Genomic DNA, 26860 nt, shown 5'->3' on the forward strand with positions numbered 1-26860 from the left:
CTCACAACCAGATGGTGGTCGGTTGACAGTTCCGCCCCTCTCTTTACCCGAGTGTCCAAAACATGCGGCCTCAGATCAGATGACACGATCACAAAATCGATCATTGATCTTCGGCCTAGGGTACTCTGGTACCAGGTACACTTATGAGCACCCTTATGTTCGAACATGGTGTTTGTTATGGACAATCCATGGCTAGCACAGAAGTCCAATAACAAACGACCACTCGGGTTCAGATCAGGGAGGCCGTTCCTCCCCACCACGCCTCTCCAGGTGTCTCCATCGTTGCCCACGTGGGCGTTGAAGTCACCCAGCAGAACTACGGAGTCCCCTACTGGAGCCCCATACAGGACTCCATTCAGGGTCTCCAAGAAGGCCGAGTACTCTGAACTGCTGTTTGGTGCATACGCACAAACAACAGTCAGAGTTTCCCCCCCTACAACCCTTAGGCGCAGGGAGGCGACCCTCTCGTCTACCGGGGTAAACTCCAACACCGCGGCGCTCAGCCGGGGATTTATGAGTATCCCCACACCCGCCCGACGCCTCACGCCCTTGGCAACTCCGGAGAAGAATAAAGTCCAACCCTTATCCAGGAGTATGGTACCAGAGCTGAGACTGTGCGTGGAGGTAAGCCCCACCAGATCTAACTGATAGCGCTCCACCTCCCTCACAAGCTCCGGTTCCTTTCCCCACAGCGAGGTGACGTTCCACGTCCCCAGAGCCAGCTTCTGCCGCCCGGGTCTGGTCCGTCGAGACCCCCTACCTTCGCTGCCACCCATGTGGCTGCGCACCCGACCCCAACGGGTCTTCCCACAGGTGGTGGGCCCATGAGATGAAAAGAGGGGGGGTGCCACGTAGTTTGTTCGGGCTATGCCCGACCGGGCTCCGTGGCAAACCCGGCCACCAGACGCTCGCCATCGAGCCCTCCGTCTGGGCCTAGCTCCAGACGGGGGCCCCGGGCTTCCTCCGGGCTGGGTCCCATCTCCTCTTTCGTCGATACTGCCAGGTCCACGAGATGAAAATGAATCATTAGGTGATAGTGTATGACGTCACCAGGACCAGCCTTTAAACTTCTGAATGAGTCAAAAATGCCCAAACTGCACCCCCCCCCCACCACCCCATCAGTCCTCCCCACCTCCACCCATGTTTACTCTGAGTAGCTCATCTGCATCGCATAGGTCCTCCTCTCCTTTCTGCAGGTACTTCACCGACGCTTCTCCAACTCTCTGAAACGGACCCCCCACATCCTTCCCCGTGTCCCTGTCTCTTCTCAGAGGCGGGTCTGGGCCTCGGGGACGTAGATCTCGATGCTGTCGGAGCTCTCCGTGGCCGAGTTCTGCCGAAACGACGCCGCCTTCTTGGCAGCCAGCAGGCGCTTGCGAGCCTCCTGCCTCTGCTTCTCCGCCGAGGAGGAGGTGGACGAGCTGTCCGCGCTCTTCTCGCGGCCCAGCGAGGGGCGTCCCTTACCAGGCTTCTTTGACGCCGGAGAGGCCACCTTCTCTTCGTCCTGTGGGAGTGAGGACACACGGTTGGACAGAGGGAGAGGGGTGCAGGGGACAGAAAGACAGGTGTAAGGCAATGAGAGAAGGTAACAAGGACACTGTCCTCAACAGGTTCTGTTTGTTTGGGCAGGTTTGGCAGACAGGACTCTGACATAGACATTAGGCCAGTGCTCGTTGTTTCTGCTTTGGTAAAAAGAGAAACACAGAGAACACAGAGCGTATAGACAAAACATCAGGCAAACATTGAGGAAAAAGTTAATTGAATGACAACTTTCAAAGAAAAGAGGAACATGAAAGATGGGTGCATGTGTCAAACATGAAGGCAGTAACAGAATCACAAGACACACATAGTATGCAGCAGGCAGACAGACAGACAGACAGACAGGCAGACAGACAGAAAGACAGACAGACAGACAGACAGACAGGCAGTCCGACCCGGCCTTGACATCTATCCTGACAGATCCGATCTCAAGTTCACGGCCATAAGTTCATCTGTTCCCACCTGACATTAAAAAGTGTCCTAAATGTGTCTCTATGATCACTTGTGACCGGATCTCACTTCTCGGCTCTACAAGCAAATAAACACCTTTGTCATTCCTGCTTGCGAAGACCCAATTATGTTGTTTGTGTTTACCGGTGAGTCTGATGTCACTGTGTACGTGTGTGTTGGCCCGCGCCAGAGAGAAGAAGACGCTGAATCTCGTGCAGCTGTGCTATGATAATACATTTTTCGCAATTTAACGAGAAGTAACACTCATTATGTGTTGGTCAGTGTTGATATTGTGGTGTGGAACAAATACAAATCCACGTATGGACACTGAGAAGCTGAAAGCACGCTGATTAATACTGACATTGTAGCAGGTCAGACACATCAGCTGAGTAGGCGGTCCTTTATATGTGGCCAAGGACGCGTTCACACAGCGGAAAGATTGTGGCCACATCCGTCCCAGACCACCTCAGAATGTGGTCTGAGGCATACACCAGGCCTGAATGGCGTCTTAGACACAGATACGACCACAGTTCAACAAACAGTGACCAACAAAGACACATAAACACAAGCACAGAAATGTAAACAGACCAGGAGCAGAAGCCAGAAGACTGCATTCTGTCCCGGTGCATCTCAGCCATGCTCCACATCAGACCGACCCATGCATGCTCAAAGTGGGGATCACTTCAAAACCACACCGACGACAGCCCACTTTGAGATGAACATTTCCATGCATGCTGAAAGGGATTTCTCTAGCCCCTTTGCGTTGCACAGGGAAGCCCTGTTAGAGTTCATCCCACGCAGGGATGAGGGCAGGAAGTTGAAGGGAGGCGGGGGGGGGGGTAAAAAAGAGTGGGAGCAATGGTTGGTGGTGGTGGGAGGAGAGAGGCCGGTTACGGCGGCTTTCCTACCCCAGCCAGGGCACTGGGCAGCAGGGATGGGAAGTACCTTCCGCTCAGGGGGCGACTGGGCGGCTGCCGACGGCACGGGCTGCCAGTCGCTGGACTTGAGGTGGTAGAGCTCGTCAAACTTGAGGCTGATGTCCTCGATGGAGAGCTGCAGCAGGTCCCAGAAACCAGCCAGGTCTTGGGCTGTGGGTCGTGGATTGGCATTCACATTCTGAGGGAGAGAGGGATGAAATGAATTCTGATGAGAAACGACAAAGTGCATGTGGAAGTGTGGGTTATATGAAATATTTTGAAATAAAAGAGCACCAATATCTTAGGGTGAAAAAGAGGAGCCACACATGTCGGGCGCTGACGAAGGAGTTAACTTTGAAAGACAAGGAGATTAAAGAGCTCTTGGTGATAAGAGCCGACGCCCACTTCACAGCGTGGTAAACAAAAACATGTGATCCCCGAAGTGGAAGTCTAACATCTAAAGAGTGAAAAGTATTGGAACCGAAGGATCATTTTTCTGAATTTCTCTAGCTACTGAGATCAAAACCTAATGATTAAGTTTGACACATCCTGGTATAGGATGCAAACTATATTGATGTACTTAAATTTAATAGAAAAATACAGATCTACAGTGTTTCCTCTGCTCTTTCTTTCTTCTTGGATGGCCGTAGGTTGTCCCTTTGGTCTGGCATTACAAGCAGCCGTCAGAACCCATTACCCCACTGCAGGTCGGGGTCACTTCATGTTATGAGGCTACTTCATGTAGTTAGTTTGTCTTTCAGTGAGTGTTCTGTCATTGTGCGGAGGGGACATTCAAAGCTCAGCAAATTGAGCTTTGGTTTCAGACAAATCAGCCGTGAAATTATTCTTTGGCCTTGACACGACAGGAAAAGGATGAATGAGTCTTCTTTCACTGCACCTATGGTGGTTGGCAGCAGAGATGGATCAGGTGCGCAATACATAATAAAATAAAATATTGACTTAGCAAATAAAGCTGAATAAAGTTTGACTAGTCATTAAAACTAAGATGATCCTTAAAAATAGTAACAGTAGCAGAGTAGCAGTAGATGGGGGATCTGGGTCAGTTGATTTAGGTCACGGCCCCCACCTCAAGTTATGTTTGTCAGCAAGAAAAAAACTACCAGCATATTTAGGGGGTTAGTATCAATGAGTGTGTGTAACTTGACCCAAATCTGGATCTCTTGGATTTAAATGTGGTTTCACAAGTTAGGAGGATTTCTTCAATGACAAAAAACAAGATATTATTCTTATATCCTTTAACTGCTAATAATAGTAATAATAATAATTAATAAAAGCATTCAAATTAAATAATGTCGGTTTTTGTGTTGACTGGTTACTGTTACTCGCTGTTAACTATTAACTATGTTAATTGTGGCCTAATATTATTGTACCTTAAAAAAACCTGCTCCTTTCATATTCACCACTAGAGGGAGCCATGTTCACATCAAGAAAAGGATCACGGTCGGCTTTATCCTCTTCAATGAAGAAAGATTCAGAAAATAAGACATTTTGATTGCTTCATCACTTCCATGTGAACTCATTCTATACATAGAGACAGATGTAAAGTAAATCCTGCTCTGACGTCTCCTCTTGTTTGTGTAGCCTCTACTCTGTTCTTCACAGTTTGTTGTGAGCTATGTCCAGACAATGCAGATCTGTAAAGTGAACAGGAGGATATTACTGTATTCCTTATTTAGTAGAAGTAAAGATAAAGATATGCATCATGTCCCTAATATGAATATAAATCGTCTTCGTCATTGCAAAGCAGTGAAAGACCCGAAGACAGTTGGCTGACAGGCTGTGACACAGTTACATCAACACATATTTAGCACTCATTGCTGATTTCCTTAACTAATGAGGCTGAAATCATTTCTACCGCTAAGTAGAACACTAATAATGAAAGCATTTAGCAGGCTTTAAGAAAATGTCGACATGGCCTTGAAATCCTCTTATGATGTGTGATGTGGGAGTCAGCCTGATGGCATCTTAGTTTGGTTACTTTTATGTCCGTGTTCAATCTTATGCTCACTCTTTAAATCCTATGTTTTGCTCTTACTGAACTGGACTTCCATATTTCAGTCAAAGGGAGAAGGACACATTTTCACTTCTTCCTCCTCCTTTTGGGACATGATTTGTTCACTTGATTGCTTTTTTTCCTACTTGCACATATGGATATTTGTATTGTATTCAACATGTTCCTTATAAAAACCTCTCCTGAGATAAGTTCAGTGAAGCTGGAAAAGAGACCAGGATTTGGCAAGTTGAACATTATATCCACTGACAGAGCTGACTGTTTATTTATAACCTCTGCTGATGTGTTTTTACACGTATTTCTTTGTATTTTAGAAAGATTACAGAAAAACTACTGGAAAGATCGCCACAAAACGTGTTTCACTTTCTTTAACGCTGTGAGGATATTTTAACTTTTTCACTGTCACATGGATTTTGATGTAAAAAAAACAAACATATTTAGAGAATTGATATCTATCTGTCTGTGAGCGAGTGTAATTTGGTGCAGCTTGGTCGAGGACTTTTGGACTTTGGCGGAGGACTGTGCTCACCGAGTGCTGCGCTAGTTTGAGATGTTTGATTGTTGTGGTGTCATGTGCTGGTATTTGTCCGCAATTCGTCTAATGCCATATTCAGTAAAACACGTCACCTGAGAGGAATGGCTTACTGGCTTATCATAAGCTCCCTGTACTGGATGCTGGTGGGACCCTGTGCCACAACATGCTGTGTATCATGGCGTATTGGTCAGTTTTCATTTGTGTGAAAGCCTTCATGTGTATCGAGGCAAGAATATCCTGGAGAATAAAGAAAACCCAAATAAAGCCACGGGTTTAACTTAATGGTACCGTGGATGTGAGTTTCCGTTTCTCGCATGTGCACACCTGTAGAGTGGATGTGTCACAGAAAGGAAAATACACACCACGTTTTGTTCACACAGGCCCCGGAACTGCTGGAACTTCTGGGATATTAGGAGCTGGGCGCTTCCCACTGCACTGCGGACTTTTCCAAGCACTGAAACACAACACAAGGAAAACACATTATAAATTTGTCAGAATTTGTACATGATTGTTCATCTCATAATCATCCGGTTATCTCTGCTATGGATGATACACACAGCTTTTGATAATAAGTGGGCAATGTTGATTTACAGTTTGAAAAAAATAAAAACAGCTGATTTTAAACATCACATCCTGCCTCTTGCATGCTCTACCCTGGCACCTCCATGCACCTGAATGCTCTGGACGTTTTCTGTTATTGTGAAAACATCTGATCCAGACGTTCTGATGTGTTCCTCATAGGTCAGGAAAAGCGTTTATGTCTGAAAAGGGCTTACTGTATGTTGTCTGTTGCTGTGTCAAAACTAGTACAAACATCTGCCCTGACAAAATTGGAAGTCCTCTCTGATCACTGCCCTGCAAAGTTATATTAATGTGATTATTGTGTTGTGGGACCCGGCTCTGGACGTCAGATTTGCATGAGACAACTCATTTCTAAAACTAAAAAAAAAGAGTGAACACATGGATGTTGAGCTTTGTTGATCTATTGATCCGGCACTTCTGAGAAAAAAACTGAGCATCCAAAGCCTTTCCACTGTTTGTTTGTTTGTGTGTACAGTCTGGATTTGTGTGTGTGTGTGTGTGTGTGTGTGTGTGTGTGTGTGTGTGTGTGCATCCACTGCTGTATGCCCTGTCAGGCTGATGTTGAAGCACTAATCTAATCTGGATGTTTAATCAGTTCCAGAGTAGATTTGTGTAATTCTGGGGATTAGAGGCCTTGTGTGTGTTAACCTCAGGTATTACTGGCTCATCCCCTCCATGCTGTGTATGTCTGATGGAGCGATTGTCGGGCCTGAGGCAGAACCTTATCAGGGAGCTGTAGATCATGTGCTGAGGTCAGACAGATGGATCAGACCTCTGGTGGGAGGCTCAAGACTCTGGGTTCATTCAGAGTGCCTCCACTTGTCTGACTGTGGACTGTACATGAAGATAGACCATGCATCTCCACTTCCTCCCACTATCCAGAAATGAAGCTAAAATAACCCGGATATGAACCTGCAGTGTTGAGGTCCCATTGACACCCACTCTTGACCAATTATGAGTCGGTTTCAGCTGTCAATCATGATGTTTCGCCCCATTTTTATAGCATCAAATAACTAATTAAAACAAACTTACCGGATAATAAACAGTTGGACGAGTGAGATAAGAACCACCTAAAACCACCTGGTGGCGTTGGCTCCACTATTGGGAGGCTGTCATGCCCATCTTCACGTACAGTCTATGGTTTGACCTCACAAGTGTCCCCAAAACAAATTAATTAATTTAGGTGTTGGACAATTAGTTTACTTCCCAAAACAATGAACTTTTCAATGTGGCAAATTCCAGTTTCTAATTAGGAGCCTTTATAAGAGAGTCTGCTCCCATTGCAACTTGTGAGCTCCCGCATTTTGCAATTTAATTTGGAGGCAATTAAACAAAAAGAACCAGGGGCCGTATTCACAACAACTCTGAGTTGATTCGATTCCGATTAAATCACACCGTTTCTAGTCAAATATGAATATCGGGGCTTGCGGACACTTGGATGACACCACACGAGCAGTATGGAGCCACTTTTTTTTTACGTCTGAGGAAGGGGCCTCTTTTACTTCAATTGTACTGTATTTGGCTGGAACGCTGTTTAACCCTGAGTCTCCAAAAGTGTTTAGTGGACAAAAAAATACTTGAGCCACCACTCCATCAGCTTGGGGTTGAGTGAATTTCAATTTTTTTGTGAACTAAAGTCATGTGCATGAGTGTTTTCTCTTTTTATTTATGAATTGCCATGCGGGCCGGATCAAACAATCTTGGAGGCTGGACGTTCCCCCGACTCCTGGCCTAGAAGAAGCTGTGTTGGTTGGCATGTAAATCTACCGTTCACCAGCAAGCAGTAAGGGTAGCCAGTTAAAGAACCATAAAACCCAACAATTACCTCAATTAGATGACGAGCTTAAAGACATTTTAAGAGGGAAATTCAGTCCCTGTGTTAGAGTACGGGCCATGAGGCAAGCATGGGAGAGTACAGCTCAGCAAACTGACACCTTGTTCCCTCTGGTTGTGTGCACCAGTGAGGAGAGAGAAAAGCAGTCGAAAAGCGAGAGCAGAGATTGCTGCACACAGACTTTAATTTTAATAATAACTTAATGTCCTTTCTCCTCTGTTCAAGAAACATTTTCTCCTTACACTTTTTCCCCTTGGGATCTCTCTTCAGGGCAGAGATCTATAGACATTTTATACTAGAAACTGTGAGAAAATACTTAAATTTCTGTCATGAGGAGCTGATCTTTGTAGAAGTAGGCTTTGTGAATACAGCTCTAGTTTCTGCGAGTACCGTGCCAGCCTTACCCTCCTCGGAGAGCTGGTTGTCTTTGGTCTCCTGCTCCATCTGCTGGCACCAGCCTTCCATGCGTCCCGTCTCGGCCTGCAGCAGCTTGAGGAACCAGTGGCCGTCTCTCCGACACAGCGTCCCCCCTCCGCCGCTCTGGGGTACGCTGCTGTTACTGCCGTTCCCGCTCTCCAACCAGGGGTCCGGGGGCGGCAGAGACGAGGGGTCGAGTGCTGGGTCCAAACTTTCTGAGAAGGAGGATGAGCTACTTCGTGTGGTGGAGCGTTTGAGGATCTGCCTGGGCGGAGGCGGTGAGGAGATGTCCCCTGTGGTGTCCCCGTTGTCTAAAGATTCCTTTCTAGGAGGGGAGCTTATGGATTGGCTGGCACTACTGACCATGATTTTATTTTCTGAGGGTTTGGTATAATTGATGTGGGAAATAAAATTGTCCTGTGTGCCTGAGACTACTTCTTGTTTTGAGGCCATGCTACTGGAGCGACTGGTCCTGAAACACATAAGGCAAGACTCACTGTTACAAAGCGGCTTTTCAACACAACAAATTTAATCTTTGCCAAACATTTAACACCAAGTCACTTCTACTGGTCAACAGATTTATAAATAAACAGGATGGATCAGAGTCTTGCATATGTGATATATGATGATCTGACGTCACTAAATGCCAGCTTCTTGTTTTTAAATGGATAAACATTTTACATTATTTCCAGTAGTGCTTGATTGAAGAATATTAACCAATATCAAGGGAGGATAAGACTGGAAAGGGAAAGGATAAGGATATTTGATTGAACCTGAGGGATGTCATGTGTGTACAACATCAAGACAATCCAATGTAAGATATTAGCAAATAGTATAAAGTTATATACAAAACTCTAAATGCAGCATGCAAAAAGTTTAAATACAAAAGGAAGTCTTCCTCATAACTTCCTGGAATTCAAATCATCAAACGAACAGAATGTAAACTTCAATGCAACAGCCAAGAAGTAAATACACAAATATACAGTAAGAAGAGAAACGTTTATATGGTACTGTCATTACCAATACCTCACAACACACACACACACACACAGATGGATTTCAGACAAAAAGATGGCATGTGAAAACAAGGTGATTTCACATCTACAGAGCTCCTGCAAAGAGAATGAATAGTCAGAGCAGTGTGTGTGGCTATAATATAAATTCCTCACGTTGTTACAAGGACAGGAAGAGGACTTACTGCCACCCGTCCTCCACCTGTACTCCGATTGACTGAAACCTGGCCAGTGGCGGGGTCTCCTCTCGTGGAACTTCCTGGATACAGTCAACCTTAGGAGAAAAAATAAATAGTGATATGGAGATAAAAAAGGTATAGTCACTAGCTGCTTAAAGCTATAAGCTAAATATTCAGAAAAACATTGTGGCTTATGTGATCTGATAGGTCCCTAACCATTGAGTTCTAGTCATGGCCAAATTGGCTTTTGTGAGGTCACAGTAACCTTGACCATCAAATTCAAATCTGTTCATCATTCAGTTAAATTTAAATAAATGTTCCTTCCAAGATTTGAGCGGATGAATGGATCAACGGACACAGTTTTAGGCTTTAATTGACACACCATAGACTATTGTGTGTCTTAATTTAACTGTACAGGTGGAATAACCCAGACCTCAAAAACACTGCGACAGTGTCAGTTTTTCATATTTAGTGAGAGCTCTGACACAACTGTATCAGCCCTGGCTAGTAGAGTTCCACTGCCTACCTGTATGCCGATGGAGGAGAGTTTCCGTCTGGGTACTGGGGCCACTAAGGGCTCCTCTGCCACTAGATTCCCTTTATTTAGTCCTGATTTCAGGGATTCGATCTGGACTACTGAGTCACTCGTCTCCGTGGAAGCATTGGCCCTACTGGGGACAATTGGGTCTCTCGGGATGGCGATAGGAGTGGGGATGATGTGCGGGGGGCGATGAATACCGCGGGCCAGGCTGTTGGCACGGGTGCTATCAAGGCTGTCGGAGGAGTTGCTGTGAGCGTGGCTTGACTGGCTGTTGACCTCTGACCGCCGGTCGTGCTGGTCCAGGTAGTTGTCCTGGGCTGACTCCGTGCTGCTCTGCACTGTCACAGAGATGTAGGGCTTAGACGTTGTACGGGGCGGAACTGGTGGAGGAGCAATCTTCTTACAGGTGGTTATGCAGGTGGAGACTGAGGGAGGAAAGAGATAATGGAGTGGGGGACAGAGATGAGAGAGAGAGACAAAATAATTACTAATGATAGTGGAAGAGATGTTCGTTTCAGCAAACCTTTGAGGAGCAGTCACGCTCAGGCAGAATGAATAAAAAAGCAAAAGGCCGAACCAATTGCAGAGAATATCTTAGTTGTATCGCATAATTGTATGGATGGAGTCAAGGCTCTTCCTGGCATTCCATTGATTAGTCAGACTCCCCCTTCTGCCTGTATTTAATGTTAACAAAATGTTTACTTTAAGTTGGTTCCAGACTTATTGACACCATCTCAAAGAAGTCATCAGTGTGGCTTAGGCTAATCACTTGACTAATAAGGCTGCCATGTAGAGCGCACTCAATGCGCTGTGGCTGATTTAATTAAACTAGAGACAACGTGTTCCCCTGTGATTCCATGATTGGTTGAAGAGTGACTACAATTTCTGTTTCTAAGGCACCATCCACACCATAGGCCGTATACAAAGATGGATGATATGGCTGCTGCCCAAGCTCAATCGCCACCTGGTGGCTGGCTGCAGCATTGGTCAAAAAGTCCACCTCCTCCATGTTAGCAGAGGGAACGTGGATCAGAGTAAAAAGTCTAAACAAACACATTTTTGATAGTTATTTTCACACTGATGTTTGATTAAGTGCTCCATCCAGATGTTTAAGTACTCTGTCCAGATGAGCGTTTACGTTCCCTTACGTAATCGTTCACACAGGTGACCAATGGAATCACACACTGCCCTTCAAAGCCTTGATCATGAGACGGGTGATAAAATCAGTAAATCAAGTTAGCTGAGCATCTGACTCTGAAGAGCCAATATGGTAGAGAATGTGCCAATCAGATATAAAGGACACAAGAGCCAGGTGCAGTACATTAAACACGAGAGAAAGAAACTGCTCAGATATAAGATGAGCGTTATCTGATACACACAGTATAATAACCACCTTCCATTCTCTTCTATTGTGAATATGGTTGCTGTTTAAGTGGCTTGGTGAGATATAATGTTAAAAATATATCAATAATGATAATTTGACAAACCACAAAACAAGCCACAGAGCTGGTGAAGCTAAAAGCCATAGTGCACACAAACTGCTAAGCTTTATCAGAGCTGGACTGTTACACACTGATTAGTCGCTTGGTCACATGGTAGCATATACACATGGTTAAAAATCTAAAGCTGAGCTTAGAGAGGGAACTTATATGTGGGCTTACATGAAATCCACACAGCATGTGTCCAACACGCAACTTTTAAAAGATGATTTTATTGTGCAAAAAAAAAAAAAAAAAGATCAAGTCAACATGCAACACTCATTGCTTTGCCTTCTGCCAGGACAGCCACTCATCCCTCGGCTCATCCATCGACCACATCTGCCGTGTGTGATGGGGTCTATGGACCCTTTCCCATAGAGACTGCATGTGTATCAGCGAGTGCAGAAATAAATGGCCTGTCTGAGAAGAGGAATTCACGCAGTGACGTAAACAGTGCAACAGAAGAGATCCAGTTAATGGGCTGCACAGTCGTGCCGAGTCTCTGGTGTGTGTAGTTGAGACATAAGTGACACATTCCATAGATTTCATTCACACGAAATGCACATTTCAAAATGCTCACACTGTTAATATGCGTGGAGATCATATAAAAGCTCTGTTGGCTGTACGGAAATTCACTGTAATGAGACCACAGAAATCCCACTCACACTACACACACAGTAAATGTGATGCTGCACCACTAAAGCCTATAATCTAAACAGGGACTTTTACTGTATTATTATGAACCCTGCCGCTTCTACTTAATCTCTCCAACAGATGCTTTATTTCACACCACATTGGAAAAACAGTGGAAAGCTTGTGAAATCCACACATTAGGCTTTCCACTGTACCAACAGTTGTTTTATTTAGAAGAGTCGGCACAGAGACGGTTAACCAGTTGGACAGCACATGAACTTTTCAAATGTGAACAACATGGGTTTTATTTCCTTAAGACCTGCTATAAAAGTGATTTAAGATTTATTGACTTTCTGCCTGTGACTTTTTTTTTTTTACAAGTTCGAGAAAAACATTTGTCGGAAAATGTTTTAGAGAATGTGTTGATTCAAATGACCTGCTGAGATGGTGTGCCAGTTATATAATTTCAAAACGTTTGTCTCGATACCTGACCCCACAAGATGTGCCATGCATCCACACGGTAATTCATAACCTCAATTTGTATACAAGTGACATATATGTGAAGGAAAAATCTATTTTACTGTGGTATTGTAAGTCTGTTGTTGTCTGTTCTATTGGTTTGAAGCAAAGCCATTACACAGTAAAATGCCCACAAGCCTGCGCAGACACAAAACACGCCTAATCATAATACATCAAGGATTTTGAAAAGCCCTGCAGCAAACATGTGGGCAGCTGAGAAAACAGTCAAACAAAAGGCTTGTTGTTCCTTGTAATCCACAGCTTTCACCTCTGATGTGTGTGCAACCTCACCTCACAACAATCTCGTATGACCACATGCATACACATCATTCTCTCACACTGAACTGTGAACTGAGCTGTCAGTCTCTTGTCAGAGAGGTTCTCCAGCCTGAACTAGTGAAACATTACTGGCCTCAAGGTCCCCCTGGTCCTTCTTAAACAGTAGCTAAGGGCACTTTCACACCTATCTTGTTTGTTCTGGACCTGCTGACAAAATTGCAGGTGTGAAAGGTGCATCGGGAAAAACGACCTGAACCAAAACTGTGTCCAACCAAAAGAGGTGGTCTCTGACCCTATCAAACTTAACCAGTGCTTGGTACGTTCTAAGTGTGGAAACACTTTTCATGAAAGTTTGAACAAACAGAATGAGATCCCAGCAACAAGGGTAAAAAATGAGTTTCTTGATGGTCCCATTGGACCAAACAATACAGGCAACTAGTCTATTATCCATTATCCACCAGTCTCTGACCCCTATAGCCTTAGGAAAATCTGCTGAGACAGTTTTTCACTGTCCATGTTCCTGCTCATGACAGGAGAGATGCTGGGCAGAATAAGGTCACCACTGTTGTGGCTGCTAAGCACTGTCAACACTCCTTTGCCCCAGTGTGCAGGATAACTGTCTCTGTGACTGGATGTTTGGACACCTGCCCTGCAGTTCTCCAAGTGTCACACTATGCTCTCATCATTCTGAACAGAATTCCCCCCTAAGTCTTAATATGACTGAATCTGCTTTATCCATGAAAAACAAGCCCCCAAACCATGTCTGACATCTGCCGCTGAGATTAGGAAGGAGATAAAGTAGTTGCTGGACACAATAAGGGCTGATGACTGCCTCTAATAACTCAATCTGTTGGCAAATAAAGTAAAATAAACTGCAGCCTAATGTATCTTTGTGTTAATCTGGACAGTGACGTAATGATGTAGTTTCTCCACCAGGAAGTACTGACAGGACCTCCAGGCCTCTGTAGGCCCAGCAGTGCTGGCCTATTGTTGGTCAGTCGGTCCACTGCTTTGGCCAAGAACACCATACTGTAGCTCTAGTAACAGTAATGTTTGCGTACCTGAGATAATGTTCAAAATTATTTTATAGGCAGACATATTACTGTGAGGTGTTTTCTCATGTTACATGATACAGGGATTCAGTTATTCTGCCATAGATAACATTGCCACCACAAGAGTGATCAGACAGGTTTTCGACATGTCTGGAGTTCATCCACTGTTCACACTGTTCCATGGCTGTGGCCACTGGTATCGCTACAGCACAGACGTCAGCAGTGAAACTTGTAAATAACTGGTGACATAACAATCACCAGAACTACAAATCGATGATTGTAAAAGACAATTTGAAGAGATAACATGATTATAAAGCAGATAATATATCGCAGCTTTGTGAAATGCTGGAAACTGCAGCCATGGCAGAAAGTTCCCACAGACAGATGGATCGCAAGTGGCACAGGCTCTTAATCAGACAGTCTGGTGCTTTGCTTACTCTACAGGACTCCGCCACACAAACATAAGCAGCTGTTTCAGCATGAAACACTTTAAATGTGAACTACTACTGACAAAAGCACAAACACTGACAAGGCCTTTTATGAGCTTCAACACTGGACATACCTCTGCAGCTATACAATGGACTTGAAGCCAAGTCCATTTTCTGCTTGATTAAGCTGAATCTGTGTAGGAGCTGTTCAGCAGAACATATTGGTTGCTCTACAGACAGAACAGTAACAACCACATGCTTTGTGCCAGAATGTTAAAGTGGAATCTGGAGTGGGCACTGAGCGCTGCTGTTTCCGTGCCATCTGGACAGTGGTGTTGTTGTCCACTGCCAGAAATGGTTTAAGATGTGATTTTCAAGGAAGGAAAACAATTAGCCGCGAGAGGCCACATCTGCTGAAAACCCTTTCCAAAAAGCAAGTGACTGCTCTCCACTCAGCAGCGTAAAATGTTGAATTTTTCACCACTTTATGAAATCGTTCCAAGTCACCATCTCAGGAATGAAATGCATTAACCGATTAGATCCTGGCTACATTCTCAAACAGTGAAAGGGCAAAGATGAAAGTAGGAAACTCTAACGTGCTAGAACCCAAACAGTAGTCTCCATCCATCTATTATCCATACAGCTTATCCTTTGAGGACTGCAGTGGGGCCGGAGCCAATCCCAGCCGACAGCCAAGTGGCAAGATACACTTGGACAAGTCGCCGGAGCATCACAGGGCCGACATAGGGACAAATCCCCGATCTCCAACCTAAGAGGCGTGTCTTTCAACTGGCTAATGAGGCCCGAGTACCCGAAGAAAAATCACACACACACACACAACAGGAGAACATGCAAACCCCCCACATGACGTCGTCAGGTTTGAACCCAGAACCATCTTGCTGTGTGGCACCACTGTGCCACCCACAGCAGTTTGCTATCCCTGTTTTACTGTTTTCCCGAGGGAGACTATGGAGACATGATTTATTAACCACAGACCCCGCAACGATGACATCACCACTGGTAGTGCATGTCATTTTAGTTCAGAAGACCCAGGACCCAACAGAGACATCATGATGTCATTTTCTTTACCCAAAGTCGGAAAAACTAAATTGATCTACAAGACACACAGAGCTGATTTGAATGTAGTTTACGTGCATGTATCATAAGATCCTTGAACCAGCATCATACTCGCAATAATTCAGTTCCTTATTTAGAAATGGGTACATAACAGAATGAATCATATCTTGTCTGTGTTAAACCATAGCCTGTATCCCATCTTGCTTCTTCAAGCCACTGTGGAGGCAGAAACTGAGGATAACTAGGAAGAAATGTTTGGGAAAACTGCGCAAATTGGAAGAACTCAGAAAGTCAGCAAAAATGTTGGTACATGAAAATTCATGTGTAGCATTTCAGTTTTTGCATACTTTTTTTTCCATATGGTATTGGGTTGCATTATAGATAGAGTGAACTTATTATTACACTTATTCATTAGCAGTAACTCTGATTAGTTAGTCAGTAAAACAATATTTCAATATTTAAAAAATTGTTTAAATGCTCTGAGCAATAAAATCTCTTTTTATAGCATCCATGTTGTTTTCTACTCACTTTAAATGAACAAACCAGTCAGGAAAACCCTCGGCCAAGTAAGGTAATTAGATCATTGGAAGAGCGCATGAATGCAGCATGAGTGCACAGGCTGGTGTGTGTCTGTGTCGACAAACAGTCCCATCGACTGTGAGACAGATCAAACAATGAAGCTGATGGTTTTCACCCAAGTTTGCAAGTGTTATAAAGCCGGATGATCTATTTCACAAGTATTATGAAGTATAATCTCATTTAATCAAGTGGTGCTGCGCTGCGGTCCGTTGAAACTGGACAACAGGAAACAATGGGAGACAAAAGGTGGATTGTGATGCTCTATTTAACAGTTCAGTGCTGCGGGCCAACTTGTCTGCTGCCTGTCTGTTGACCCATCTGCATTGTTTAATCCAACAACAGCCGTAAAGACAAAGACAAGCTTGCCTGACACCATCACCACTCCCTCGTCACCAAAACCAGTATCACAATGAATTATTACACTCGATGTATTCAACAACAACACTGCGATATGACTGAATAGCCTTCTTCTTGTTTAATAATGTGACCTGAAATTGGGATTTGCAGTCGTCCGAGTGGGACAAAAGCGGGGCAGCCCACAAATAATCCAGCGTGGAGACCAATTTTCCATTTCAGCAACCAGAGAGAAGCAGCTTTACGAAGACGTGCAAATACATTATAAAGTGAAGGCAGCTAAATGCTCCCACAGACAAGTGGATTTAATATATTCTCGATTCGGTTTATCTGCAAATCTCCTCTTTTATCCTGACTCTCACCACAAATGAATGGCTGAAGCATTGTGGGAAGAAAAGTTTCCTGGAGCTTTGCAGATGTTGGAGAATACTCAATGGTTCACAGTACATCACTGAGAGCATGATTTGAAATATTTAAATTATGGCCACAATCAGGGCTGGGCAATAAAACAATCCATAATTAACGCAATATCATTTTAATCAAAAGCAATATGATAACGGTTCAGTAATATCAACGTATAACCCATGCATTGTGCAGCACAGTCAGGAGGTAAAACACATAATTAATCTACAGCCGATCTGTCACCTTTGGCTGTTTATTAAGATTTTGTGATTATATGAGTTTGAATAAGCACAACCTCCACTCAGGAGCAACAATCTGACTTTAAACTTAAATAATAATGGGACATTTATCCTGATAATTATCTTAATCAACTGATATGAACATCTTTATCTTGATAGCATTTCTGTCCATATCCTCCAGTCATGACAGCAAATGTGAAAAAAGTAAGTTAACATGATCTCACAACAAGACACCATATGAACTCATCCCATAAACACTGTTAGCCTCAGTTACATTCACTTTCTACATTGAATAGGTTAGATATCCTCCAAATGAGTTACAGCAGAGCAACACACATTGTTAGGTCTGAGAGTCAACACTAACGAGTAAAGGAATGAGTGACATGCTGAACCAGCAGCTCCATGTTTATTAAGATAATATTGCTGAAATCATCAAATTCTGCTACACTAATATGACGTTGTATTCTGAAAAGGACCAGTGAAATGACTCACCCTGCTGTCAGCCGCAGACAGAGCTGTTGACCAGTGTCCACATGTTCTCACACTGTCTCACTGACTCTCTGTCTTTTGTGTGGACTCTGTTTCTGAGCCTGGGGGGGGGGGGGGGGGGCGTGGAGCCATGTCTGCTGCTGCCTTCACTGAGCCTCGGACAAAGCAGCTCCGCAGAGAAAATGTGACTTTTGGTGCACTTAAAGGGATAGTTCACCAAGAAATTATAATTCACCCATTATCTACAAGGGTGGGTGAAGTTTTTGAGTCCACAAAACTGTTCACAGCAGATATTTAGGCTAAAGCTATGGTGTAAATGACCTTGTTTCGAGTCAACTTTCAATGTTGGAGCCTCCAGATACTTGGCTGACACCACAGGAGCCGTATGGCGGAATTTTACCCCTTAAAAGTGTTTTCGGACTCAAACACTTCGGTATTTTGTTAAACTAATAATTAAATAATTTTTTGACCATTTGACCTGACTTTAACTTTAGCCTCTAAAATCTCTTAAATGCTTTTCTTGCCTTGCGTATGAGTTTGAAGCTACTGAATAGTGGAAATACTACTCTCTTGAAGGCAGCATTTTGAAGAGTGGTGAAAAGCGCCACCATGTGGATGCTCAGTGACATTAACAAGCACATGATATTTCCAGGCTCTCTTTCTAAAATGCGGAGTAATCAGATGTCAACAAACAAAGCTTCTAATGTGTCTCATCTCATACATCCACAGTTCCTCTGGTGAAGCAAACTCAACAAGGTGGAAAGGCAACTGCACAGTGACTGTTTTGAGCTGTAATCTCCTGTCATAATTTGAATTGTAATACATTTATCAGAGGTTTTATGATACTGCCAACCCTCCTGAACCACAGAAAGCTTTATTTGGAGGAGCAGCGTTATGCATATTTATAGTTTTTGTCCCATGAAAAGCCATCATCCAACTACTGTGACCAAGTGTGCAGCCAAATAGGTTTTTGGCTAAGAGAGTGAATTTGCAGTCCATGATAAACATCTTTTTTTTTTAGTAGAGAGTAGCTGGTTTTCAGATTGTTACCTGTGTGTGGGGGTCGGAGGCCTGGTCTGTCTGTCCCAAAACGCTGCAGAAAAAGTGCAAGTTGTTTCTCCTTTGGGGCTTTGTCCAAGCCTGTTGCTATCAGGTAAGAGCCAAACTGCTCTTTCCACGTCTTCCATTGGGTGGAAAGGTCGTCTAGCATGGGCAAAAGAGGCTGCGTTTGAGCTAAGAATACTGGTGTGTGCCTGTTAGAGGACTAGTGTCCACCCAGGACCACTGCTGTGAAGATCATTCAAAGTATTGTAATGGAAAAAATGATTTGTCCTGTGTGTCTGAGTCAGTCTGAAAAAGGGTGAAAACCTCGCAGAAATGATCAAGATTTAATTATCAAAAATAAATAACCATTACATTTACAGTATATTTAATCTATTGTAAATCACGACGATCTCAGCTGGGCAACACATAACAATGCATCATGTTAGAACTCTTCTATTGTCCCTATTTATATGGTTTCTGAGGTCACATATGTGAACAATTCAGCCAGTGACTCACCGGTACTGTTGCTGTAGGTGCGGACGGTGGTGTCAGTCGGAGGGTGTGAGCAGCTTGAGTCTATGGAAGCCGTGTCGTCGTCTTGGGAACAGCCGGCCTGGATGGCTCTCAGGTAGCTGTGGCTGCGTGATCGGAAGCATGTGGGCATGGGCAGGTCTGGAGGCTCTGGGTTGTCCTGAGAATGGGAGCGGGAATCTCTGTATGTGGAGTCGGAGCTGCGGTCCTCATAATTACGACTCATTTCCAGGTCCCGTAGCTGAAAAAAAAAGAATGCATCCCATTTGAAGTTACATCCTTCTGCCTTCTGTAATCAGACCCTGCCCCTCGCCTGAATCCCCAGATTTTCCTGGTGTTGTGAACATGTCTGACTTGGACAATCTCCTGCTACATTCCTCATGTGAAAGGAAAGGTCTGGAGAAAGTTCGGACCCAATTGTTCGGACATTCTCCTGCAACCATTGTCTGAAAAAGGCTACAGTGGTGTGTGTAAAAATAATGAGAGTGAATGGGTTGATTTTGACCACGGTACCTGGAGTTGACCAGCAGCTGCTCAGCTGAGTGTGATTGTTATTGACACTCTCCACCTGGGCGAGAGAGTTTATGGGATCCAGTAAAAATGGCCAAACGATTGTCAAAGGTTTAACTGTTGTGGAATAGTAGTGGAAGCACAGAGTTGTACCAGTGTTGCTCTTAACATTTTCCTCAGGCTGGGTCTGTGGATGATATGTCAGTTCACTATTAAAATGCATTTTCCTCTTTTGTTTGACGTTCCTTACTTGGCCTAGTCTCTAAGAGCTGTCAACTTAAAGAAAATGAAAGAGGTTCCGAGGCAGCAGACATCACTTTGAAAAGTTTTGGTACGGTTGTATGTTTCACGCAGCAACTGCAGGCTCCGAAAGAGTGAGTCATTTCTGAGGCTTCTTTTGTAGAGCAGCCTCTCAGGTGAAGGGTTTTCATATTCTGTCGGTCGACAGAAGCAGCTCGAGAAAGACTGTGAAAATGTGTGTAGCAAAAGTATTTTTGCTGTTCCCTGACTGGTAATAAAAAGATCAGAGGGTGTAAGAGCAGCAAGAGAGGATGTGGGGCTACAGCTACACACATTTTGAAGTCGTTTTATAGTTGTGGCTATGGATGATTGTCAGATTTCTCTCTTTAAATTAATTTAGTTATAAAAACACAAGTTGACCCCAACCGGTTCGAGTGATAATGAATATTAAATGTGCCTGGGATGCCGCTGTGCATGCAAATTAAGGCAATAAATTAGAGCACATTTGTCATAATGCAGAGGCGTGTCAGAGATCGGGTTTAAATCCCTCACTAATAGCTCGCACTGCCTCATTTGACTGGTTCACTGAAAAGGATTCAGGCTGCTCCGCACAGCTGTTCATCATCCCTGTGAACTTGTCAGTGGGAGGCTAATAGCTCTTATGTAAGTCCATGAATTAAACTTAAAACTACCAATGTCACTCATTTGGCTCGCAGGTTTATAACGTTAATGTGTGATACGGTAGCAAAACAGGGTGGCTTTGTTCATATGACGCTGGTTTTATGACCTTCCATCAGGCTGCGTCCGTGGTGATTTGAAAGAAGAACGTTTGCCAGGAACTAAGTGATGCAAATTATAAGCAAGAACAAATGTAACCATAACTCATTAGAAAGAAAATGTATTTGCAAAGCTAGAAAGAAAAGGGGAAATCGTTATTTGGCGCCTGCTGGATCGTGCGCACACAGCATAATGCGATCGGCGTCTCCAGACCAGCACTGACCTGTCCCATGCAGCTGCGCCGGCCCAAGGTGCTGCAGGCCTGGCTTAATTCATCATCGTCCCAGCGTGGCAGAGACAAGCCTGTACCCTCGATGCAGTCCAGGTTGTCAAGGCTGCGGTTATTGGAGAGCTCTTGGAGAGATGGAAGACAGCTGGACAGAGAGTGGGAGGAGAGGACAAACAAGAGAAATGAGATAAAGGAGATGTGTCCAAGATATGAAACATAAGGAGGGAAATTAAAAGCAATGTCAGGAGCGCGTGAGGAAAACAGAAGGTATCTGAGGACATGCAGGGAAACATGAAAGATCAGCAAAGTGGGGAATTGAAAGAGCGATAGGAGCGTAGGGTTGTCATTCAACTCATTCCTTTCATTTCCATTCTCATTTGGAAGCGTTAATGTGCCCAAATATAATCGGAATTACTAATTGTAGCATCTGATCTGCATGCAAAACCAGACACGTGCACAGCTCGCAGTGTTATCATGGTGCCAAAGCCAAAGAACAGGTGCAGGTTTAATTGAATTGTCTCTAAAGTCATGTTTTACATTATTCTTTGTTGGCACACAGTGATTGTGAGATCGCAGTAGACCTCCGGCCAGGTTCTATGCACAAAGACGTCACTTCAGTCCCTCATCTAAATAATATCAGAACCACTTAGCACCTAAAAGCGCCTGGCAGATAGGTACAAGCTTAATGGTAATTGTCAGTTGTTGGAGACATGGCATGAATTTGGCAGCTGGAGTTGCTACATACATCTGAGGGGGGCAGTGCAAAGCCAGCAGTGACAGATCATCCAGATCAGACAGAAGTGTTTTGCACCGCGCCCCTGAGATGTGACTTGAAGACCTATCCACCACTGACCTGCTCATTGACCTGCCCAGCTGGTGCAGAGAGGACACACTGTGGAGCGGAGACCACAGGGCGTCCAGCTCCCCCTGCAACAAGGCGTAATCCAGGGTTCTGCTGCTCACACCAATCAGGGGGCAGCAGACCAGGAAGTGGGGTTGGATGGTCAGGGATTGGCAGCGGGAGGAGGATTAGTCAATAACCCAATGTGTCAGATAAGAATTAATTCTTAAATGTCTAAACACAGACTTAAAATTGTTCTAGAAACTATTTTTTATGCGGGCTTGTGTGTGTATGTGAACAAAATAACTCAACTTCGAATTGGTGGATTTTCACAAAACTCTGTGTGAATATTACTGGGGGGGTTAGGGGGCGGGGTAACTTTTGATTAATAACTTTTTAAGCTGACTCTGGTCAAAATTCAAGGTCAAGCTTATGTTGATCAGAAATTGAATAGCCATCTTATAGCATCACATATGTGGATTGGACATTTTAACATTTCTTATGATTACCTATGTTGATTGTGCTGTATCGACTAGTAGCAGGGGACATAGTCTGTAAAAGCATGAAACCATGTGGCACCAGCCCAAAATACCTTGAATCATTAAGCTTTTTTACATTTTCCCGGAGCCATGGTGATTTCAGATAGAAAATTGGTAACATATTTATCTCAGACAGCAGATGTCAACGCAGTCTGCTCTGTGTGGGAACAGCAGTAAGAAGGCAAGTCATCGCTGAGGTATGTGACATGTGGAGGACAACAGGAGTCTGACACCACTTAATTCCATACATGAGTAAGCACAGCTGGGATTATGTGTGCCCATGTTGAATGCAATTGTATGTTCCTGCTTTCTGTTTGAGTGAGACTGTGGGAGGTGGTTTCCTTTCCCGTCACCACCACAAACGAAAGTGGTTTTATTCTAAATGTTGACAGGTTATACCAATTAGCATTCATTACTGCGTGTTCTTTGAAAATAAACACTTTTTTAGCCCAAGACTTATAGACTCAATCATTTGCTTTTCATTCAGGTGGATTAACATAATTTTCTTTTACCAATCCTTACAGTTTTATGGCTGTCTCCAAAAAATACTTTACATCATTACACATATTTATTCTTATCCATTTTACATTTGACGGCCTGTCCATCATTTTAACACTGATAGCAGGCCACAACCCTGTGAAATGTAATCAGTTTCTCCCTTGACGTTGAGCGTTAATATGTACTGCATGATAAAGCACAGCTCTGTGTTTCGGTCTATTCTCTTACTTGCGTGGGGGCAGCTGGTCGCTCAGAGACTGCTGCGTAGCCCTGAGGTAGCTCTGGCGGCGAGCAGCAGATTTCGGAGAGGGTTTCGGACTTCCCTCCGAGTCGTCGCTGTCTTCTATGTCTCCCATGGCCTTTACGTAGCTACCGCTGCGCATCCGCCGACAAGGGATTTCATTGGCACCCCCGCTGTGGCCTAATGTGCTCCAATCACCCTATAGGCAGCATTAAGAGGCTCAAATTAGTCTTTATCTATCTTTACTCACTGCAGTATAGCATACTTTGAAATTCATATTAACTAACACATTAGAATAGTCTGCAAATATAAATAGAATGTACAGTATACAATGCAACTTTTATCAAGCACTACATTCACTCACCCTTCGTCCAACCTGTAGGTAGTTGCAGGTTAGTTCTTGTTGGCAGGATTTGGACTTGAGCATGGACCTGTCCAGGGTAGCTGAGCCCTTCTGGATCACCGGCCTCGGCTGGCCCATGGTCAACGTGGACCAGGTCCCTCCTTTCATATAGTCATTGTCATTTATCACCATAGCACCTGTTCTACCTTGTCCTCCACCTCCTCCACCTCCTCCACCTCCTCCACCTCCTCCACCCCCAGGCGCAGGAGGTCCCTGATACCTCATCTCATTGCTGCTTTTGGAGGAGCTGATGGTGTTGTAGCCGCTGTGGATGTACCTGCTCTGGCTCTCGTGGCCACTTGGACGCCCTAGAGTCATCATGGCCATGGTGTTGTGGTAGCTGCTCAGATCACTGCTGTCCAAATCATCTGAGCTCCAGTAACCCGACATGTTGGAGCGTGGCCGTCTCTTGGCAGTCGCCTCTGATTTTGTACCCCGATCTTTACTTTTGGATCTGCGACTCTGTTTCCCTCCGTCCTCAGTGCTTGACGAACCTCCACCACTGCCGGTGGAGCGTCCATTGATATTTCCTTTCATGTTTTGGCTTTCCAGTGACTGGGACTTTGCAAAGAGCTTCTGCACTGAGTGCAGCATATAACGAATGCGACCAGGACTGTCTGTGCGCTGCTTTGCGGCAGTACCAGCAGACGACCGATGGAACTGCAATGTGCTGAATCCATCACGCCCTGCAGAGAGCTGCTTGTCAAACTCCAGCAGGCTGGGGGGTGCCTGGCTCTTGGTCATATGATGCGATATAGTTGCTGAACCGCTCGTTATCATGGGTGTTCGTCCACTCAACCCTGCCATGCCCATGCTTGTTCCCATGCCCATAGACATGGATGGCCCCATGGTCCCTGTACCTATCCCCCCAATACTGTCCCCAGGTGGGGAGAAGTCAGACTGGTCGTAGGAGTTGTAATGGATCCTTGGGAAGGTACTGCTGTTTGACAGCTGATTGTTGAGGGGCAGCATGCAGTCTTGTGGAAAAGAGTCTTGGTTGGCTGAAGGGTAGTGGTGGGGGTCCATGGTGCCATAGTGGTCCATTGCAGGGCTCAGCAGGTAAGGGCTGCGTGGCAGGGTGCTTGTTTTGTGAGGGTAGAGGGCCTCTGGGTGGCCTGAGGATGGATCACGAGATTCAGACAGGTGTCTGTTACGGTTGGTCCCCATCCCTTTCATGGTGGTGAGGAGGCCCGACCCTCTAGAAGACCCCCAGGCCAAGAAGAGATGACTGATGACCTTGAGCGTTACTCCTACAAAACAGAGACAAAAACAGGACAGGAAAATACGGCATGAAAAAGAGAGAAAAGGCTCTGAATTCGTAAAAGCAGACACTCAATAGCGCCTCTCAGCTAAGCCACACAATCTCGCCCACTGATGTGCCTGACCAGCCAACAAACCAGCGAGCTGTGGGGCTGTGGGGGAAACACTGTGGACAGTTAATGAGCCAGATTTCCACTGCCTCCCACAGCAAACATCTGTTACGCTGCTGCAAATGAATAGAAAAACAACATGTGGAAGAAAGACTAGCTACAGCTGATGTGAGAGGGCACATATCATGCGTAAAAGAACAACTGCGTTAAAGAACAACTGCTCGCAGTTAACTGTAACTCCAGACACCTCCACAGCAATGTGGATTTCACAGCAGCCAGTCAAGTATCTCATCTTCTAACAGAAGTAGAAGAATCAATCACCGTCCAAACATTTTCATTAATGTGTAAAAAAAATACACTTCTAGCATTTTTTATTGAAATATGTGCCAGCAAAATAATTCAATAAACATACCCGCTGCCTCCCTGCATATTCTACAGGTTAGCTGTCAAACAAAACAGTCACATTTTTTGGGAGATCCCTTTCTTTCAGCCTGTCGCACTCCTTCTCTGCCCAATCATCCATCTGTTTCTGTTTCTCTCCTCATGCTCCTCTGGTTCCCTCTCTCTCCTGTTCCCATCTCCGGTGGGGATCCGCTGGCACTGGTCACTGAGCTCCGGTCCTATCTTTGCATGGCGAGCCAAGGATGCCACGCAGACTGTCACAGTGAGACCAGTGAAAAGGATTTGACCAGCAGGTAGTGGGCGGCGTGAGTTGGCAGCTACAGTTTTCCTTGTCCTCTGTAGTAAAGCTGTGCTAATGCCCTGGCAGACAGGGCTGTGAGGATGGCACGATGGATGACAATGGGAGGGGAATATTATATAAAGGTAAAAAAAGATGGATACAGGCTTTCATGAAATTAATTCATTGAAAAATATATTTGTCTGTGTAAGAAATCAGAGAGAAACAACTGATTCAGGCCTCCAATCAGAGAAGGGAGACATTCACATTTTCAGCAAAACAAACTCTAATTATTATTCATTGTTCTGGTTAGAGAGGTTTACTTTATTTTATATTATCTTATTAAATTTACGATAACTTCTCCTCATTTCTCCTGGACTAAAGGTGTCCCCTCCCCTTCAGAACACACGTCATTGTTGAAAGTCAGACTCATTTTGCTTCTTATTCTTTGCTGGTATAGTTCATTTTAACAGGTTACTATTCTGCTTTGGGAAAAAAGATTATCTGAAACTCCACAAATGAATCTTTTATTTTACTGCAGTAGCTTGTGGACTATGACCAGGGAGAATTTAGAGGATATTAATGATTGTCTTTGCTATTCAAATGTTCCCTGAATCCATATCTTATTAGTTTTGGCAGCTGTTGGAAGCTCGAAGAACCCTGGCAGCTCTCTGACATTATCAGTTTTCGTAATTCAAATATCTAATACAGTTTCATACATATTTAATACAGTACACACTTACCTATATTACATGAGATTCTGATTGGAATGAAAATATATCAATATATCATATCTTGTTGAGATAATTTCTGCAGATTTCCATGAAGTAAATTAAATCTTTTTTGTAGATATCGTTAGACAACTGTGGAAGGACAGCCTTTAGGTGTGATTCACACTTGTGAAAGAGCGAGAGAGAACGGGGAAAGACATGCAGCAAAGTTATAGGTCGGAACTCACGCCTCTCTATGAGGGGCGGCCACTCATCCAAAAGTACATTTTATCTTCATTTTCCAGAGGAAATTAGATGAGTAGGACAACGGATTAATGAAGATTAATACACATGTATTGGAAGCAGCTTCACAGAACCACAGACCAAATTTGCTATGCAAAAACCAAAGCTCCAACTAGGGGACAGTAGAACCAACTAGTTAAGCTTAAGATGCATTTAATAGTCCCAAACACATGCACAGGCATGCACAGGCACACTCATGCAGGTAGGGAAATGTAACCTCTGCTTTATACCCATCTGGTGCAGGACACAGAGCAGTGAGCGACCATGTACGGCGCTAGGAGCACTAGACATGATAAGGAGAATCCTCTTGGATTTTTGAACAGATCAATCCAGGTTTGTCTTTTGTTGTCTCTCCATGGAGTCGAACCAGAAATGAA

General features: G+C 44.4%; 1 protein-coding gene across 3 annotated transcripts; it reads right to left on the reverse strand.

The window, feature by feature from the left end:
• Nucleotides 1-1138: 1138 nt before the first annotated feature.
• dlgap4b (discs, large (Drosophila) homolog-associated protein 4b) lies at nt 1139-25483 on the reverse strand. Of its 3 annotated transcripts, XM_062398238.1 has the most exons (12): nt 23383-25483; nt 23006-23217; nt 21753-21854; nt 20894-21044; nt 19129-19384; nt 18619-18771; nt 10025-10464; nt 9505-9593; nt 8294-8778; nt 5836-5927; nt 2935-3105; nt 1139-1504 (listed from the first exon to the last, which is right to left on the reverse strand). In XM_062398238.1, exons 1-12 carry the CDS (start codon nt 24595-24597, stop codon nt 1268-1270), a joined length of 3603 nt encoding a protein of 1200 aa, XP_062254222.1. In that variant the 5' UTR covers nt 24598-25483; the 3' UTR covers nt 1139-1267. The 3 variants fall into 3 exon arrangements, with proteins under 3 accessions (XP_062254222.1, XP_062254219.1, XP_062254221.1); XM_062398235.1 differs by lacking the exon at nt 21753-21854 and having other exon boundaries at nt 23383-25482; XM_062398237.1 differs by lacking the exons at nt 18619-18771; nt 21753-21854 and having other exon boundaries at nt 23383-25482.
• Between the last annotated feature and the right edge of the window lie 1377 nt (nt 25484-26860).

Source organism: Platichthys flesus, chromosome 2, assembly GCF_949316205.1.
Source record: "Platichthys flesus chromosome 2, fPlaFle2.1, whole genome shotgun sequence".
NCBI lineage: Eukaryota > Metazoa > Chordata > Actinopteri > Pleuronectiformes > Pleuronectidae > Platichthys > Platichthys flesus.

Excerpts from the sequence above, each read along its gene's own strand:
- dlgap4b (XM_062398238.1), bottom strand. The coding sequence starts at position 24,597 with ATGAAAGGGATGGGGACCAACCGTAACAGACACCTGTCTGAATCTCGT. Across the intron at positions 21,855-23,005 it reads GACCAGCTGCCCCCACGCAA|CAGAACCCTGGATTACGCCT; the intron begins GTAAGAGAATAG and ends TGGTGTGAGCAG. Across the intron at positions 8,779-9,504 it reads CAGGTGGAGGACGGGTGGCA|GACCAGTCGCTCCAGTAGCA; the intron begins GTAAGTCCTCTT and ends TATGTGTTTCAG.